Here is a 16,725-nt window from a genome sequence, read left to right as displayed (position 1 = left end):
GAAATAGTCTGCTATACGTGGTCATACTATATTTCTGATCCCTGTCAAGATGTCCAACATGTTGATCTAAATTATTTATGACCAAGGATTAAACTTTTGCTGTTTTGTTGTTATTGTTTAACAGTGGTAAAACTGTCAAACAATATTTATGATTGTTGACTCAAAGTGTCATTTGTTTGGGACATTTGTCCCCTTTCTGCATGTATTTCAGAGATTGCAAGAAGGTGAACTGACTGAATTTGTGTCCAAATTATAAGACAAGGGGTTAAATCACAGAACTGCATTGAATGCCATGTTAAAAACTGGCCTTGGTAAAGGTGAGCCTTAGTATAAATACAGATGGATACCAGCCTATTCATCAACCCCGTGCATGTTGTAAGTAAATTCAAATGTGTTTAATGAACTTCATCTCTTTCCTTAAACTGTTGAAACGTAAATGTTTTTGTTGTCAAAGTCAAAAGAAGCTTTTTGTCAAGTATGTCTGGACATATAAGGAATTTGTATTGGGGACAAAAGGTACATTATGTGCCCATTTTTAAAACTAAATCTTCCTAAGTGTAAACTATGTGTCATTTTGGGAAAATAATGTTTTAAAGGTCTAATCTTTTGATTGAAAGGGTGCAGCATCATGTATTGGCCATAGACGAGAGTGGATACTACGTGTTATGAACTCACCAAAATTATTGTAATGTTTTCTATTCAAACAGAATGTCAGATCAACTTCAACCTCAAATATTAAAACAATAGCAGTAATTGATTGGGTGATATTTTCTGTATTTTAATTTAATAATGAATAAACGGTAATGTTTAAATGTTTTAATATATTTTCATTTATTTTATTAGCCTAATAAAATGCTTTTATCTCTAAAGATAAATACACTTTTTATTTCTTCTTTTAATTTAGGGGTGTGACATGACATTCTGTATTGTACTGCATTAAAACATTAGTCTGAGTTAAAGTGACAGTTCACCCAAAAATGAAAATTCTGTCATCATTTACTTGCCTCTTATCATTTCAAACCGGTACGACTTTGTTTTCCCCTAGAACACAAAAGAAGAATTTTTTGAAGAATGTTGTTAACCGAACACTGGCGGTACACATTCACTTCTATTGTATTGATACAAAGCCAATGCAAGTCGATGGGTACCGCTGTTGTTCGGTTACCAACATTCTTCGAAATATCTTCTTTTGTGGTCTGCAAAAGAAAGAAATTGACACAGATTTGAAATGACAACATTTTTTCGGTTACCTATCACTTTCAGTGGCTGTACTGATGCCCAACAACCACTGGAGGGTGCAAATATACATCCACAAACACACACCTGTAAAGCTCATTCATTCCATGTCCTCATTTCCAATCCACAACATACATGTCCACCTCTCTAAACCCCCTACTGTTAAACAAGTGTAGTGAATCATGTTAGTTGTGTCTGTCTTCTGGTTGGTTCCCTGTTTTTTCCTTTTTTCAAACATACATCCCTACAACAACAATTCCCATTTCCAATTGTTCAGAGATCTTTAATCCATCTTCAGGATCGGCTTAATGCAGTGCGGCTCTAATAGGATCGCTGGTATTAACCTAAGAGACAATACCGCCAGCTGTCACAGAGCCCCCTATTGGTCAGCCTGAAGTGCAGTGTAAAGGGTGAGGTGCCTGAGAATGAAGAACAAGACAGTGTCTGGAAAATGTGATGGGGTTAAGTCGTGCAAGGAGTGACCTTCCGTGGAATGACACCAAGTGCTTTTTCTTGAAATGATCTACATTGTCAAGTTTTCTACAGCTGGCTTTTCATTCCTTCGTTTCCCATCTCTTACTTGATCTGCATGTATATTTGAATTTGGTCATTTGTACCCTCGGGTCAGGGTAGGTGTATGGCTGATTGAACGAGTAGAGGACGTGGACGTGTCGCCATGGCGCTGGGTGCAGTGTGGAACCGTGTTAAGAATGTGTGCCAACAGAACGGCCTCCTCATCTTGTCAGTATTGGCTGTTGTTATTGGATGCCTGCTGGGCTTCTTCCTGCGATCCAAACACCTCTCTGAACAGGTGAGTATTAGTCTTCCACACCAGTTATACATTATGTACCAATAACACCCTGTCCCAAATGCGCTTGAAGAGAAAACAGCTTATCCTTATTGTGTGTGACTTCAATGTGTAAAACCTCAAATATGAAAGCAACTGGAGATAAAAGAAACTAATGATGTAGTGTCCAGTTGACATGCACAGTGCTTACAATTTTTTAAATAATGTAATGTAGTTTCCAGCCTATATGATTTCATGTCTTTTGGCAAGCACAAATAACATTTTCCAGAAGCACCATGAAAAGATTCAGCTTTGGTCACCATTAACTTATGATAAAGAGCTACTCACTGTATGTACTCTGGCTAAACCTGACCTTTAAACTGTTAAACTACTTTTGATCATTCAAGATAATTGAAGAATGTCTGTGCATTCTATCAAAACTCTCTGTGATTATCACATAATTATGCCACCTAGTTGCATGGAGAGGATTATGAGTCATTCACAGAGTACGACTGCATTAAAGGTCTTAAATCGAAAATCACATCTCATACATCACAAGCAAAACTCTTCTCACTAGTGGCAGAAAGATGTCACGTTTGTCTGACTATTCAATGTTGAAGTCACGAGTTGAAGTGTAGATTTTTAATACTTTATCTTGTCCCTGCTTAGTATGCCAACTCGGCCATCAAAAGCCATTTCTCAGAGAGCGTAAAAACTGTCTGTTCAAAGCAAAAACAAATAAATGTTGGTTCAAACAATTACACCCTACAAATGTTGTGCAGAAAACATAAGAAAAATTGTGAAAATAAAAGAATTCCTAAAAAAGCAACAAGATAATCTCAGCTATGTAATGTATATAGTTTTATTTCAAAGTCAATGTTTAAATTAGTGCTTAAACTCAGTTTTTCCCATTATTTTAAACATGTACTTTATGCATATAGATATCGCAAAAAAAGTTGAAGTAATTTGTCAGATATAGTGACCCATACCTGAAATGTGACCTCAAGTCGCACAGGAAGTCGTTAACACAAGTACACTGTATATCCTGCACTTGCTAATTGCACTTCTGGTTAGACCTAAACTACATTTCGTTACACTGTACTTGTATATGTGTAATGACAATAAAGTTGAATCTAATCTAATCTACACCCGGAGCAGTGGGCAGATATCATTGCAGTGCCCGGGGAGCAAGTGGGGGTAAGGTGCCTTGCTCAAGGGGACAGTACCCACACAAATGAATATTCCTTCTTCAATTTTTCACCTTTATGTCATTTAAGACCTTTACGCTTTTCGTTCTACTTCTGTACACAAGAGAAGATGGAACGACATTGCCCTCCATTAACACCCGTTGTTTGAACACAAAACCACTGAACATTTCTCAAAATATCTTCTTTTGTGTTTCACAGAAGAAAAACTCATATACAGGTTTTGAATGACATGCGGGTGAACAAATGATTCTTATGAATTTTTATTTTTGAGTGCACTTTTAAGATAAGTGGACTTCATGCTGCAATGCAATTTCTTTAAACTGATAATTCGCCCAAAAATGAAAATTCTGTCATCATTAACTCTGCAGAACACAAAAGAGGATATTTAGAAAAATGTTGGTAACTGCCACCCATTCGCTTGCAGTGGTTTTGTGTCCTCCATAGAAGTGCCAGCTCTGTTCGGTTAAAAACTTTCTTCAAAATATCTTCTTTTGGGTTCTGCATAAGAAATAAAGTCTTACTGGTTTGATGTGACAATAGGGTGACTGATTGATGACAGAATTTTCCTTTTTAGGTGAACTATCACTTTAACTACAAGTAACATCAAGTAAAAAATTCGATTTAATTCTTACAAGACGTTCAAGAAAAGAATGCTACAGACCTGTGATGTCTTCTAATTGGCACTTTATATTGACTTAATTCTTTGGTCTTTTCTGACTCCGTCAGTGAAAACCCACACATAAGAATCTGTTTTAAGTTTGTGTACCATGAATGTCTGAGCAGTTAAATCATTCTGGGTTTTTCTCCTGAAGGAGGTGAAATATTTCCAGTTCCCAGGGGAGTTACTGATGCGAATGTTGAAGATGCTCATCCTGCCTCTGGTGGTCTCCAGGTAAGAACTTTCATCAGCTCTCTTTCCGGACTCTTTTCTGCATGTTGTTTTATATAAATTTATTGGTTGTTTGGCACTATGAATAGACTACAAGTAAATTCTAAGAATATTAGAGAGAAAAAATCTGTAATTGACTATCATGTCATTTAAGTCAATTAACTACACTGCAGCCTTATTGCAAGATGTGCAAGTGACATGAAAGTGTAGCTTCTATCTACTAGAAACCCGGACTTATCAACTGTTTCTTTATACATTGTGAAGTTTAGACTGCAATAAGATACAGTATTTTAAATTAACATTCAAATCTTCAAGCAAAAGTATCTTATGTCGCTGCAATCATGCTTTACGATTCTTAAAAAAACCTAATGCTTAGATTGAAAACTAATGCTTAAAAAGTGGACCAAAAACAAGACTTCTTTTGAACAAAAATACTTTTTTATGAATACATTTATGTATTTGGCAGACGCCTTTATCCAAATCGAATCTTTACATTTGTTTCCATGTGCAATCCCCTGGGATCGTACTCACGACCTTGGCGTTGTTAGCACCATGCCCTTAGCTCAGAGCTATAGGAATAGTCTTTGCAAGAACACAATGTTGTCATGATGGTGTGTGATCTTTTTGGACAAAACTATATAATAATACTATTATTATATGTGTAAAAATTATGGAAATCGAAAATTTAGTATTTTGAAGTATTCTTAAGTATGTGTGTATATATATGTTAAGACAATCATATAATTATAACCTGATATCAAAGGAAGTAGTACTGTAGATATTTTTGGAAGTGGCTTACCAACACCTTAAAATCCCCACCCCGAAGCTTAAAATCACAGCCGTAAAGGCAAATTTTGCTAAAACTCACGAGTTTCACACGGTAGAAAAACATTGACAAAGAGCCACCCAACTCCGCCCCTAAACCTTGTGTCAGAAGCAAAGTCAAATCATGATAAAATGTACAAATGAAATCGTAGGAATTCACATAAATGAGCCACCTCAAAATGTATGAATTCCCATCAGATTGAGTTGATATATATTTATACATTGAAAGATACCGCATATTAAATTTGAACGCCGTGCTGGGTGACAATTTTTTTTTGCTGAGTGATACGAAAGAAAGGGGAAATTCGTTTCTATAAACAGGAATCAATAGATAGACTATAGAATAGACAAATTCCTGTGAGACTCTTCTGGATTTTGAATTTTGCACTGCATTGTGTTTTGTTTTAGGAACAGAGACGAGACCAGAGAGAGCATATGGAAGGCCGAAAGGGCCGTAATGCCTCTCTTCACATGAAACGTAAGGCTATGCCATGACTCTGCCACAAGATCAAGAGAGACATGACATGATGAGGCAGAATCATGACAGAAGCCCCCCTTAATGAACACCCCCAGGTGTTCACCAAGGGGAAGACTAACGTGACAAGACCGACTGGGTAACAAGAAAACATCCAGCATAACATGTTAAACATTAACAACTGCAAACAGGCAATAATAATTAATGGGTTGGGGTGGGACAAAAACAGAGTCCATGGGGGGAAGACCATAGGAGTTCGGGATAGGTGGGGGAGTCTTAGTCCCGGGGGACTTGACAGGGGCAGGCTTGGCTGCCGGCTGAAGTGCCAGGAGGACTGGACAGGGTGCCGGTTGGACCACCGGCTGTATTGCCCCCTGAAACGTCGGCCGTACCAGACAGGGTGAACCGGATAGGAACCAGCTGGAATGCAGGCTCGACAAGACTGGGTGCCGGCTGGACAAGGCTGGGGACCGGCTGAGTCACCGGCTGGAAGGCCGGCTGAGTCACCGGCTGGAAGGCCGGCTGAGTCACCGGCTGGAAGGCCGGCTGAGTCACCGGCTGGAAGGCCGGCTGAGTCACCGGCTGGAAGGCCGGCTGAGTCACCGGCTGGAAGGCCGGCTGAGTCACCGGCTGGAAGGCCGGCTGAGTCACCGGCTGGAAGGCCGGCTGTGTCACCGGCTGGAACGCTGGCTGTGTCACCGGCTGGAACGCTGGCTGGATCACCAGCTGGAACACCTGCTGGACTGCCAGGTGGATGCCCGGCTGAATCACCGGCTGGACTGCCTGCTGAATCATCGGCTGGACTGGGCGCCAGGTGGAAGCTGGACAGGGCTGGGCGCCGGCAGGAATGCCGGCTGCTGGGCCGGTCTGGACGCAGGCTCGATCATAGGCTGGACCGCGGGCTGCTGGGCAGGACTGGAAAACTGTGGCTGGACGGAACTTGACACAGGCTGCACCGAACTGGAATCTGGCTGCAACGGACCGGACACAGGCTGCACCGGACTGGAATCTGGCTGCAACGGACCGGACACTGGCTGCACCGAACTGGACGGCGGTTGCACTGGACTGGACGCCGGCTGCGCAGGACCCAATGCCCCTCTCCGTTGCCTCTTCTTCTTGAGCCAAACCACTTGACTGATGGTCGGCTGCAAGAAAGAGCTGATGGGCGCGGCTGGCTCCGGTTGGGATCCCTCTGAAGAAGACCCCCAGGACTCTCTCCTCCCATGTTTGCCACGTAGGCTGACTGGTGGTAGGGAGGTTGCAGGGGATGAGGCGGATGGTGCAGCAATGCCCAAAACCCCGATCTCGAGGGCACGACCCTCTGGAATCACCGCCAGCATAGATGTGTAGCTAGGTTGAGCTGAGACCCTGGTCTCCGGTCGATTCATGACGTACACAACGTCGAAGTCCAGCGGTCTCAACGACCTCGTTCCGCACGCAAAAGTGGGTCCCTGAGACCGGTGTTGAAAAGCACCAACACTACCACCTCCCCTGCGGCCTCCAGGAACCTGTCCACATAGTCCCAAAAGTTTGCATTCCGCTGGCGAACACCCCAGAGGAGTTAGAGCTTGTTCGTTATGTCACGATTCACGTGGAAGAGAACCCAATTGCAGGCAGCGTAGTTAAGGGCAGCACAAAGACTTTTAGTGAAAAAACTAAAACCCACAATGGGGAAAACGAACTATGACAAAAATGCAAAAAACTAAGACTTCCAACAAGGGGGCAAAAAACAATAGAGACAGGATTAAACTCACACGACGTTTACAGGACTAGGGAAACAAGGTATCGAAAGGGTACAGTTCAACATGACAATGGTCATTTTCGTTAGGCAAGGAATCAGGAACACGACTGGTAATACACAAGGTAAAGACAGTCGTGTTACAACCAAAACAATGTTTCAATGTTGTGCTATACAATAGTAAACACATTTGTCCAAAGAAAATTGTAGTATACTATAGTATTTATAATATAATACTTATTTAATTATAGTGAAATTCTTGGCTAGTACAGTATTGTTTAACCTTAGTATAGTAAATATTAAAGTATACTATAGTATTTGCTATAGTAGTTCACTCTTTTCATCTGGTTCAATTATTTCGGACTTGTATTTTGGCAGGGTTTTAGCAAAGACGCTTGAGGTCAAGTGTGTTTGACGGTGGCTTCTCTCAAACGCTTGTAAAATAACTCGGGACAAGTCTGTGGATGAAGTTCACGTGTTCATGTCCTCTTATAGTGAGATACAGACAAATTCACGAGTGTCACGCTTGTAACATGTTAAAGTATGCAGCTCATTCACTAATACATACACAGAACAAGCAGAGGAAATATTTAAATTGTAGAATTCCGCTTGCGCTGTTCCTTCCATGTTTTCTCACACCATGCAGATTTGATTGGGGCTCTAGATAAATGGACTCAATACAGCCGGAAAAAACTAAAACTAAATATAAACGACAATAAATAGTTGTGCGGTATAGTTAACCTGACACAAAAACAATGACAAACGCACGTCAGACAAACAAGCAGCTCTATTGCACTGTCAAAGAAGGACCGTACGCATGCAACACTATTAAATTTATTCTTAGCACAGACTGAATTTTTCGTACCACCTGGGTCAAATGACAGGGCTAAAATGAACATTATCGATTTAAGATTCAAAAACACTGTATTTTCCACATACCGTGAAAATCGGGCAATGCAGACTCGGTTTTACTTGTGTATACATTTGTGTAGATTTGTGGGGGTGTGGTTCCACAAGACATTTTCAGCAAGGTCTGGGTGAGCGTGAGCATTGGCTTTTAGATAGAATGCATCATTTGTTCTGACACCTTAATCTTTGCTATTTTACGTGTCTAATACATACATGGGCAATTTATAACACACCAAAGACACAGAAAAACACGTATTCACTTTCCCAGTGCCTTGTCTAGTTATAAATAAAAATGAGATATTAATTTAAAGGTATGCAAGGGCTTAAGGGCAAGAGCAGGGTCTATGTTTTGTCCTCATTTCTCCACCATCTGCCCACCAGAAAAGCGGAAACCAGATTATCCGAAGAGCGCACTAGATGCAATCACAGGCAGCCCGGCACTTTCTTTACCCCGTGTACATGTGCTTTCATATGACGCTTATCTTTAATCAATGGCCACGACTGTGTAGACACAAAGAGGACAAATCATGTTATTCCGATATGCTTTTATCTAGAACACAGTTTTGAAAGGTCATCTTAGATGTTAATCCATATGCATTTAATTTGACTGAATAGTTACAGTGTAGCTGCATTATATCACATGTCATACACCTATACAGGTATGTCCTTTAATAAAGCTCAATCAACTATAAATCTCCACTTCCTATAATTCTACATTTTAATACATAGATTATATATTCAGACTGAGAATATGAACAGAGCATAATGCAGGAGGATAATCCTGCTGCTTTCAGACATCTTTTCATCTTTCATGTCACTTATTGTTAACATAGTCAGATGATTGCTCCTATATGGACAAAATCAATAAACCTTTCGGGAAGATAAAAATACATTTTTTCAAATTACAATTTGTTTACAATATAGCATGTTTTACAATATGTTTCAGATTACTGTAATGCAGCAAATAATTATGTATTGTTTATATTATGAAGTATTGTAAATTGTGGTAGTGTTACCCACCTGAGAAAAACCTGAAAAATGAAAAATTTTACAGGGAAAACCTGTTATTTTACAGTTCACAATCAAAAAGTCAAAAAAGAGGCAAACAAAATGTGCTACCTAGCATAAGTAATGCGGTGAGGAGGATCTTTCAGCCTCCACCCTTAACTCCACCCACAAAAACCTGTCACAATGTTTACTAACAGAAAGGCATCCATAAGATACTAGATTGTCTGTCTATCATCATTTCTAGTTACATACACCACATTGTGCTGTGTTTAAGGGTGTATTGTCCGTTACACTGAAGAATATGTGTGTGTGCACATAGTCTTTCCTCAAACATCATCAATGAATGAAGTTGTTTATAGCCTAAAACAAGAGCTGGTCATGTATATGCAGAGCTGAAAGCAGGTGGTTGGTTGAGGTGACTGAATAGCTCTTCCTTCCACTACATTGTGATGTGAAACGCAGCAGGTTTAAATCTCTTTGATTTAACATATTTGCATGTACAAGATGAATAAATTCTGCTATTGCATGGGACCCTTAGGACTGCCCATTTTATATGCCTCGTCGTCTCTAACAAACATAAAAAATTCAGCACATCAGCTTCATTATACGCTACATGGTCTGAATTGGGTGTCTCAAATTAGTAGGAAAGTGCGTCTAGTACCAAGAAACAAATCTTGATTTGAACAATATTGCCTCAGATGAATAACAATTCTGAAATTGTTTCTGAAATTACAATATCTTTAATAACAAACTATTTTAAATAGTCCATAGCCTTGTATCCAAAATCTATATATTATTATGGATATGTGTAAGAAAAATACACATATTTCAAACTTTGTTTATAAGAAAGGTATGAGATCCACCTGAGGACACAGTGTTTTACAGATCACAGATCTTTATTTCAGATTATGTCAACATAATCTATAAATCAGAGACCCTGTGGGATTATGAAGAAAGTGCATTCAAATACATTCCTAGAATAAAATCACCCCCCTCCAAAAAAACATCTATAGGGTTTATTTCATAATGAACTGCTTTAGCTTCCCCTTAGATTTACAGTACTTGTTTAAAAACTTTTTTTGAATATGACTCAAAGATTGCAAAAAAAATCCAAGATGGCTCGAATAGGAGGCTAGAAATTTTAGTTCATTGATTAAGATTTTATTTAAACCTGTATTGGGATTTTCGTCTTTGTTTTTAAACTTATAATTCATAGACATACTCCTTTAGGACTTTTTTGACTGCTCTTTTGGTTATTATAAATGGTGACTTTTAATGTTAAGGATCAGATGTGGTATTATTATAGGAGATTTTTAGGAGGAAAATTAGTAGACATGGCCAGTCAGCTTCTGAAGAGAGAGCAGACTGCACCCTTCTCAGGAAACACATCTTCTGTATACCTGGAGACATCAGTTCTGAACATCTTCGCAAGTTTCATCAGAGCATTATATTGCCAGCTTGGTGGAAGTTGATTTCGGTATAGTTCAGTATATATTCCAATTCAGCCCAGGTTTTTATCCATTTTATGAGGTCTGTAAAATGGTTAATTGGTGAAAAAAGCAGAGTGGTTTTCAGGGCTTTTATTATACTATAGCTCCACAAACCACAAATATAAATAAATAATTGATACGACACACGATAAAGTATATTGTATTGTATTCTACATTCTACTCTATTTTATATTCTATATCACTTATACACTTCACAATCTTGCAGTGTTTATGGTGTGATGATATGAAATTATATTAATAAAGAAACTTTAGATCTACACAATGAAATAAAAGACATTAGTTTGGTCTATCAGATTTAGACAATGATCAATGTTTATGTGAGACTGATATGATAGACTTTATGTTTATGGTGTCTTTATGATGTTATTCTCTTTTCAGTTTGATGTCTGGTTTAGCAGCGTTAGATGCTAAGTGTTCCAGTCGTTTGGGCATTATGACAATCTCATATTATCTCTGGACGACCTTTGTGGCCGTGGTGGTGGGCATTGTCATGGTCATCATCATCCACCCTGGTGGAGCCGCGCAAAAGGAGGATTCTGAGGACAGCGGGAAGCCCATCATGAGCTCTGCTGATGCTTTGTTGGACCTTATACGGTAGGACTATGGAGACGCTGTGGTAAAATGTATCTGTGATTTTTTGTAAAATAATAGATTGCAAGATTCATTTTGCTGGTCAATGTACAGTAATATGTTTGCTGACTCTGAGCTTGACTGAGTCACTTGTTCAATGTGTTTTCTTCAGTTAACCATAAATAATCAGGTAATTTCCTAAAATGTTCAGTAATAGGATATAGAGGTTGGATACGCCTACTGACCTGCAGGGAGGTCAGAGTGCTTGTTGAATCTTGAGGGTAAAGATAAGCCATTTAGTGTTGAAGGTGGAGTTTGGCTTGCTGACATCGTGTCACTATTCTAATCGGTCAGTGGGACAGTTTTTCAGGTCATGTCAATAGAATTCACAGAGCTCAGCACTACGCACATATCACAGAAATTAACAACAGACAGACAGACAGAAATCGACAGTATGTGTCACATAAACAATGTGAAGGAGTGTGATTGGAGAGAGATACATTTGTGTGAATTTAAAAAGTATTGAGGTTCTTTACTTGCGAGTTTCACCATTTGTGTATATGTTATAGGTATAATGATTATGTGCATTATAAATCAATTGTAGTAACTGTGACTAGATAAGATATGAATATGAGTCAGGGATGCTGAGGAATCAGATGAGCTTAGATCTGGCTCAGTTCAGGGTTGGCTCACTGAGTACTCAGAAGTTCCTGCTCCACCTGTTTCAAGCGCTGCGTGACCGAGCGCAGTCCCGTGTCACTGGAGTTTCAGTGAAGGCTGGAGCTAAACCTAATTACTGATCTGAGCCTGAGACCATATGGCCTTTAGTGAGGTGATGGCAGGGGACATACTGTACTGCACAGCTATTTACATACTGCCACAAGATTAGCTCAGTTTATTACCAGTACATTTCAAAATAAAAGCCTTTGAGAACAGAATGAAAGAGGCACTAAATTAGCAAAGGTGATCCCTTTGAGAAGGGATTTTCATGCTTTTTCTGGGGATACTGTGTTGACCAGCACATACAGAGAGGGTTTAAATTAGCTGATTTTGGATTAAATGTGCTTTGCTGGTGATGTAGGAGAATATTCTTTTGAGTAGGCAATACTTTTTACATATTATATTACACATAAAAAAATAGCAATGTTTTGTCTGGTTATGTACATACTGAAGGTCCATGTGGTAGATCAAAATTCATGATGGTGTAATATCATTGGGTCAGAAAACATTTGTCTAATAAACGTAATATTATTATCATAAATATTATTATTATTATGTGTTTTTCCTCCATTAGCAACATGTTCCCTGCCAACTTGGTTCAAGCTACTTTTCAACAAGTGAGTTTTTTTCAGTTTTGGTGATCTACCTGTGATTGCAATGCTTGAGATATTCAATAGAAAACTGAAAAACAAATATATAAATAAATCAATAGTAATGTAAAGAAATGTACTTATTATAATATTTTGACTCTGAGTAACATGGTTTAAACTATATTATTGCATTTATATATATATATATATATATCTGCATAGATAGAGCCTTGAGAAAAAGGGGACCGTTCCAAAATTATTATTTTTTACCTGAATTTGCTTTTATAGGAAGTGTATGTGTTTGCGCAAAATAATTTTTTTGTTTCATTCTGTGTAAACAAACAACATTCTGAACAAAAATAAAAACAAATATTTGACACTGGGCAAACTGGTAAAAAACATGAAATCAAGTTCATCTGCAAGTTTAAACACACAATACTAATGTTTTACATGTATTTTTAGATCAGTTAAAACATGAATATATGATTTATTTCAGATTTATTTCTCATGCATCTTTATTTATTTAAAATGTATTTCTCATGGATCTTTTCATTCTCTTTCACATTACTTTTTGGTGACTTTATGTCATTCACGAGTTTTGTTTATGTTGACATTCAACAAACACTAGACTGATATTGCAGATATATGTACATGCAGACATGCTGATGCTGAAACACTTGTCTCCTAATTTTGTCTGTGACAGTATATGATTGCATATTTCATTTCATTTTATTATTTATGATTGCATTACTACATGCAGACACTTTTTAGTGCATTCAAGATCTAATTCATTTGAATAATTTACTTGTTCCCTGAGAATTTGAGATTGTGGCATTGTTTGCCCAATGCTCAGTTGAGCTACAAGAGCACAATGCTTCTTTCTGAATAAAACTTTCTCTCTTAATCACGTGGTAGTATCGCACAAAAAGCATCCCCATCATGAAGCCCAAACCCATCATCAGTCAGGACATACTGGAGACCACAACAAAACGGGTCTTCATTTATGGAATCCAGGACGACAATGGCACAGACATTCAGAACTTTTCCCTTGACCTGACGCCTCCTCCTGATGTCGTCTTCAGAACGCTGCCAGGCACTAGTGAGGGCATGAACGTCCTTGGTATAGTGATCTTCTCAGCCACTATGGGTGAGTCAGAGCACCAATGCCTACATTTATATTTAGCATTTAACGCACAAATGTTCTTATAAAGGCTTTGTTGCTTAGGTATCATGCTTGGAAGAATGGGACCAAATGGCAGTGCTCTGGTCAACTTCTGCCAAAGTCTGAATGAAGCGGTGCTGAAAATTGTGGCCATTGTTATATGGTAAATACAAGACCTCTTTTTTAATTCAGGGTATACAGTTTATCACTAAACTAAACTAATAATGATACAGCTTAACCTGCTAAAAATGTTTTTGAATTCTGTGTATTTCTGGTTTAACACTATAGGTATTTCCCATTTGGGATTGTGTTCCTGGTAGCTGGGAAGATCTTAGAAATGGACGACCCTTCAGCCATGGGAAAGAAACTGGGTTTCTACGCCATCACTGTGGTCATGGGGCTGGTGCTTCATGGCCTGTTCATCCTGCCTTCGATGTACTTCATCATCACCAAAAAGAGCCCCATCGTATACATCCGAGGCATCTTACAGGCCCTGCTTATATCATTAGCCACCTCATCCAGGTAAATAATTCTGGATGTTTTATACAGAAATATCTCATAAAACTGTATTACTGTGTTGTGTCCTGTAACTTATGTGTGTGCTACAGCTCCGCCACACTGCCAATCACCTTCAAGTGCCTCCTGGAGAACAACCACATTGACAGACGTATCATTCGCTTTGTACTTCCTGTGGGAGCCACTATCAACATGGATGGTACCGCTTTGTACGAGGCTGTGGCGGCCATCTTCATTGCTCAGGTCAACAACTATGAGCTGGACTTTGGGCAGATCATAACCATCAGGTATTTCCCAAGAAAATGTACACTAATAAATTGATCAACATCATCATATGCTATTGAATTTTTACTCAAAGGTATTTGAAAGAATGCCATATTTTATGTCTAAGCGTTTTATGTTCTTTTTTAAGTAAAATTACATCCAGCTGTATTCAGTAGCACTCAGATGTACATTAATAACATTTATTTTGTGAGCATTATCTTTTTTTATCTTTATCCCAAATTTTTTGCTTTTCAATTCAGCATCACTGCTACAGCAGCCAGTATAGGTGCTGCGGGCATCCCACAGGCTGGTCTGGTAACCATGGTAATAGTGTTAACTTCAGTAGGACTTCCTACAGATGACATCACTCTCATTATCGCCGTGGACTGGGCGCTGTAAGACCTCAAACAGATTCACTGTTTCAATTAGACTGTAGATATTTCTTAAAACTTCTAAAGTTTTCATTAAGAAAAATGGTCAACGTCTGTTATGTTTGGATTTTAACGTTTTTCAATCCTTTCACCAGGGATCGCTTCAGGACGATGGTGAATGTAATGGGCGATGCTTTAGCCACAGGTATCATGGCACATATATGCAGAAAAGACTTTATAAAGGAGGGAGAAGAGGTACAAATATGGTTATGTGTATTCATATTGTCTCTTTGGTACTTGGCGGCCATCTTGGTGATGCTCTCGGACAGAGACCAAAGTTATTTGATTTTTTTCTTTTCTTTTTTTACAGATTCCTCTCATCTGTGAGACCAAACCCATGATCAGCATCCAGCAGATGATGTCCTACCAAAAGAACGGATTCCAGCTTCCTCCACCAGGCCCCACGAGGAAACCCAATCACCTCTCGCCCGACGTGGCCCGTCTCAGGCAGCTGGAGGAGGGCATCAGGCCTGAGAAGAAGTCCCCTCATTTGTCTCCACGCCATTATAAAAGAGAGCACAAAGACAAGGACCACTGTACCATTGACATGAACGGTCTGGAGACCAATGTCTAAACTCACTCTGAATGTGACGGATGTACATACCGTCCTCCTCAGAGACCAAAACGAAAACTCAAGCTCAGAGAAACCAGACGCTCTACCTTTGGATGTTGAATATGCTTGTGGATCAAACTTTAGGTTCTAAAGAAGGTTCTGTTGCCCTAGGGATCGTATTTGGAGCTGTTAAAGGGTCGTAACAGGGTCCTATTTGCTTTAAATATCACAGAACAGAGATTGGGCCAGTGTGTAGAGAACTATCTGTGTACATATAAGTGCTTTGTTATTGTGTGTTTTCCTTGTTATCATCAGGAGAATCTTTACTGAAACCACCTCTTACCTGACGTCTATGGACAATATTCGTATGAAATGAGGATATGTTGTTTATTTTGATGTCATATTTCACATGCTGCTGAAATTTCATCTTTCTTTTTAAAATCTTTCAAAGTGTTTTAATGGTTTGTTGAACAATTCTTTAACTATCGCAGAGAATAAATTGAAACGAAAGAAGAGGTTGATTTAAGCATCAGTGACCACATACTGTACAGTGGCAATACCTATCGGAGTGACAATCATACGTTTTTAAGTGGGGTTAAAGTGTCTGAACATTTGAAGGATCACAGCACATCAAAAAGGGTTTGCAACCATTTACTGGAGGCCTTTTTTCCTCCAGTCCTGCTGAAACATAGTGAAGATCTTATTGAATATAAATGTAAGTATGTTTAATACAAGTAATGCAATATATTTTATTATAAATGTGAAATTAAATATGTATTTGAAAATCTGACATAATCTGATTTATGTAAACAGTGCTTTAAAGTTCTGTTATCAAGTCTTTGTTGTTGACTTACCTCATTGAGTTTCATTAAATGTACAAAAACAAATCTGGGGTTTGAACAACAGGATGGAGAGGAAGTGATCATAGAATAAGCCTTTTTGGGAAAACTATCCCTCAAAATGAATCCAGAAAATAAGGATTCATTTAAAGCATAGGTCCGACGTAAACAATGAGAAAGCTAAGCAGTTAGTTTAATAAAACAAATGAGGACCCCGTCATTTTAAATAATGAGAATTATATGTTTCCTTCTATTTAAAGTAAAAACCATTCGACACAAATGCAAAGTCATTCGGTTATATAAGGCCTGTGCTTGACAAGTTACAAAGAATTTTTTTGCAAACTCTATGGACTCACAGGCCATGCAACAGATTTCCAAAGCCTTACAGGATTCTTTGTATAAACATGCCTGAAGTGTGTATCTTCTAGGTGTACAGTTAGTGAGAAGAATGCGCTCCAAAGGGTCGTTCTGCGAGCTCAGAAGATAATTTGGGT

The 16,725-nt window shown here is 38.8% G+C and overlaps 1 protein-coding gene across 1 annotated transcript; it reads left to right on the top strand.

Moving 5' to 3' along the window:
- Positions 1-1,628: 1,628 nt before the first annotated feature.
- slc1a7a (solute carrier family 1 member 7a) lies at positions 1,629-16,042 on the top strand. The gene is made up of 11 exons (XM_056743256.1): positions 1,629-2,047; positions 4,044-4,123; positions 10,965-11,180; positions 12,451-12,493; positions 13,382-13,613; positions 13,692-13,791; positions 13,917-14,150; positions 14,237-14,431; positions 14,669-14,803; positions 14,935-15,034; positions 15,150-16,042. The coding sequence occupies exons 1-11, from the start codon at positions 1,913-1,915 to the stop codon at positions 15,411-15,413; spliced, it is 1,734 nt and encodes a 577-aa protein (XP_056599234.1). The 5' UTR covers positions 1,629-1,912; the 3' UTR covers positions 15,414-16,042.
- The last annotated feature ends 683 nt before the right edge of the window (positions 16,043-16,725 follow it).

This window comes from Triplophysa dalaica, chromosome 3 (assembly GCF_015846415.1).
Source record: "Triplophysa dalaica isolate WHDGS20190420 chromosome 3, ASM1584641v1, whole genome shotgun sequence".
In the NCBI taxonomy this organism is placed as follows: domain Eukaryota; kingdom Metazoa; phylum Chordata; class Actinopteri; order Cypriniformes; family Nemacheilidae; genus Triplophysa; species Triplophysa dalaica.
Note: the sequence above shows the minus strand (reverse complement) of the source record. Positions and strands in the feature narration are given on the sequence as shown.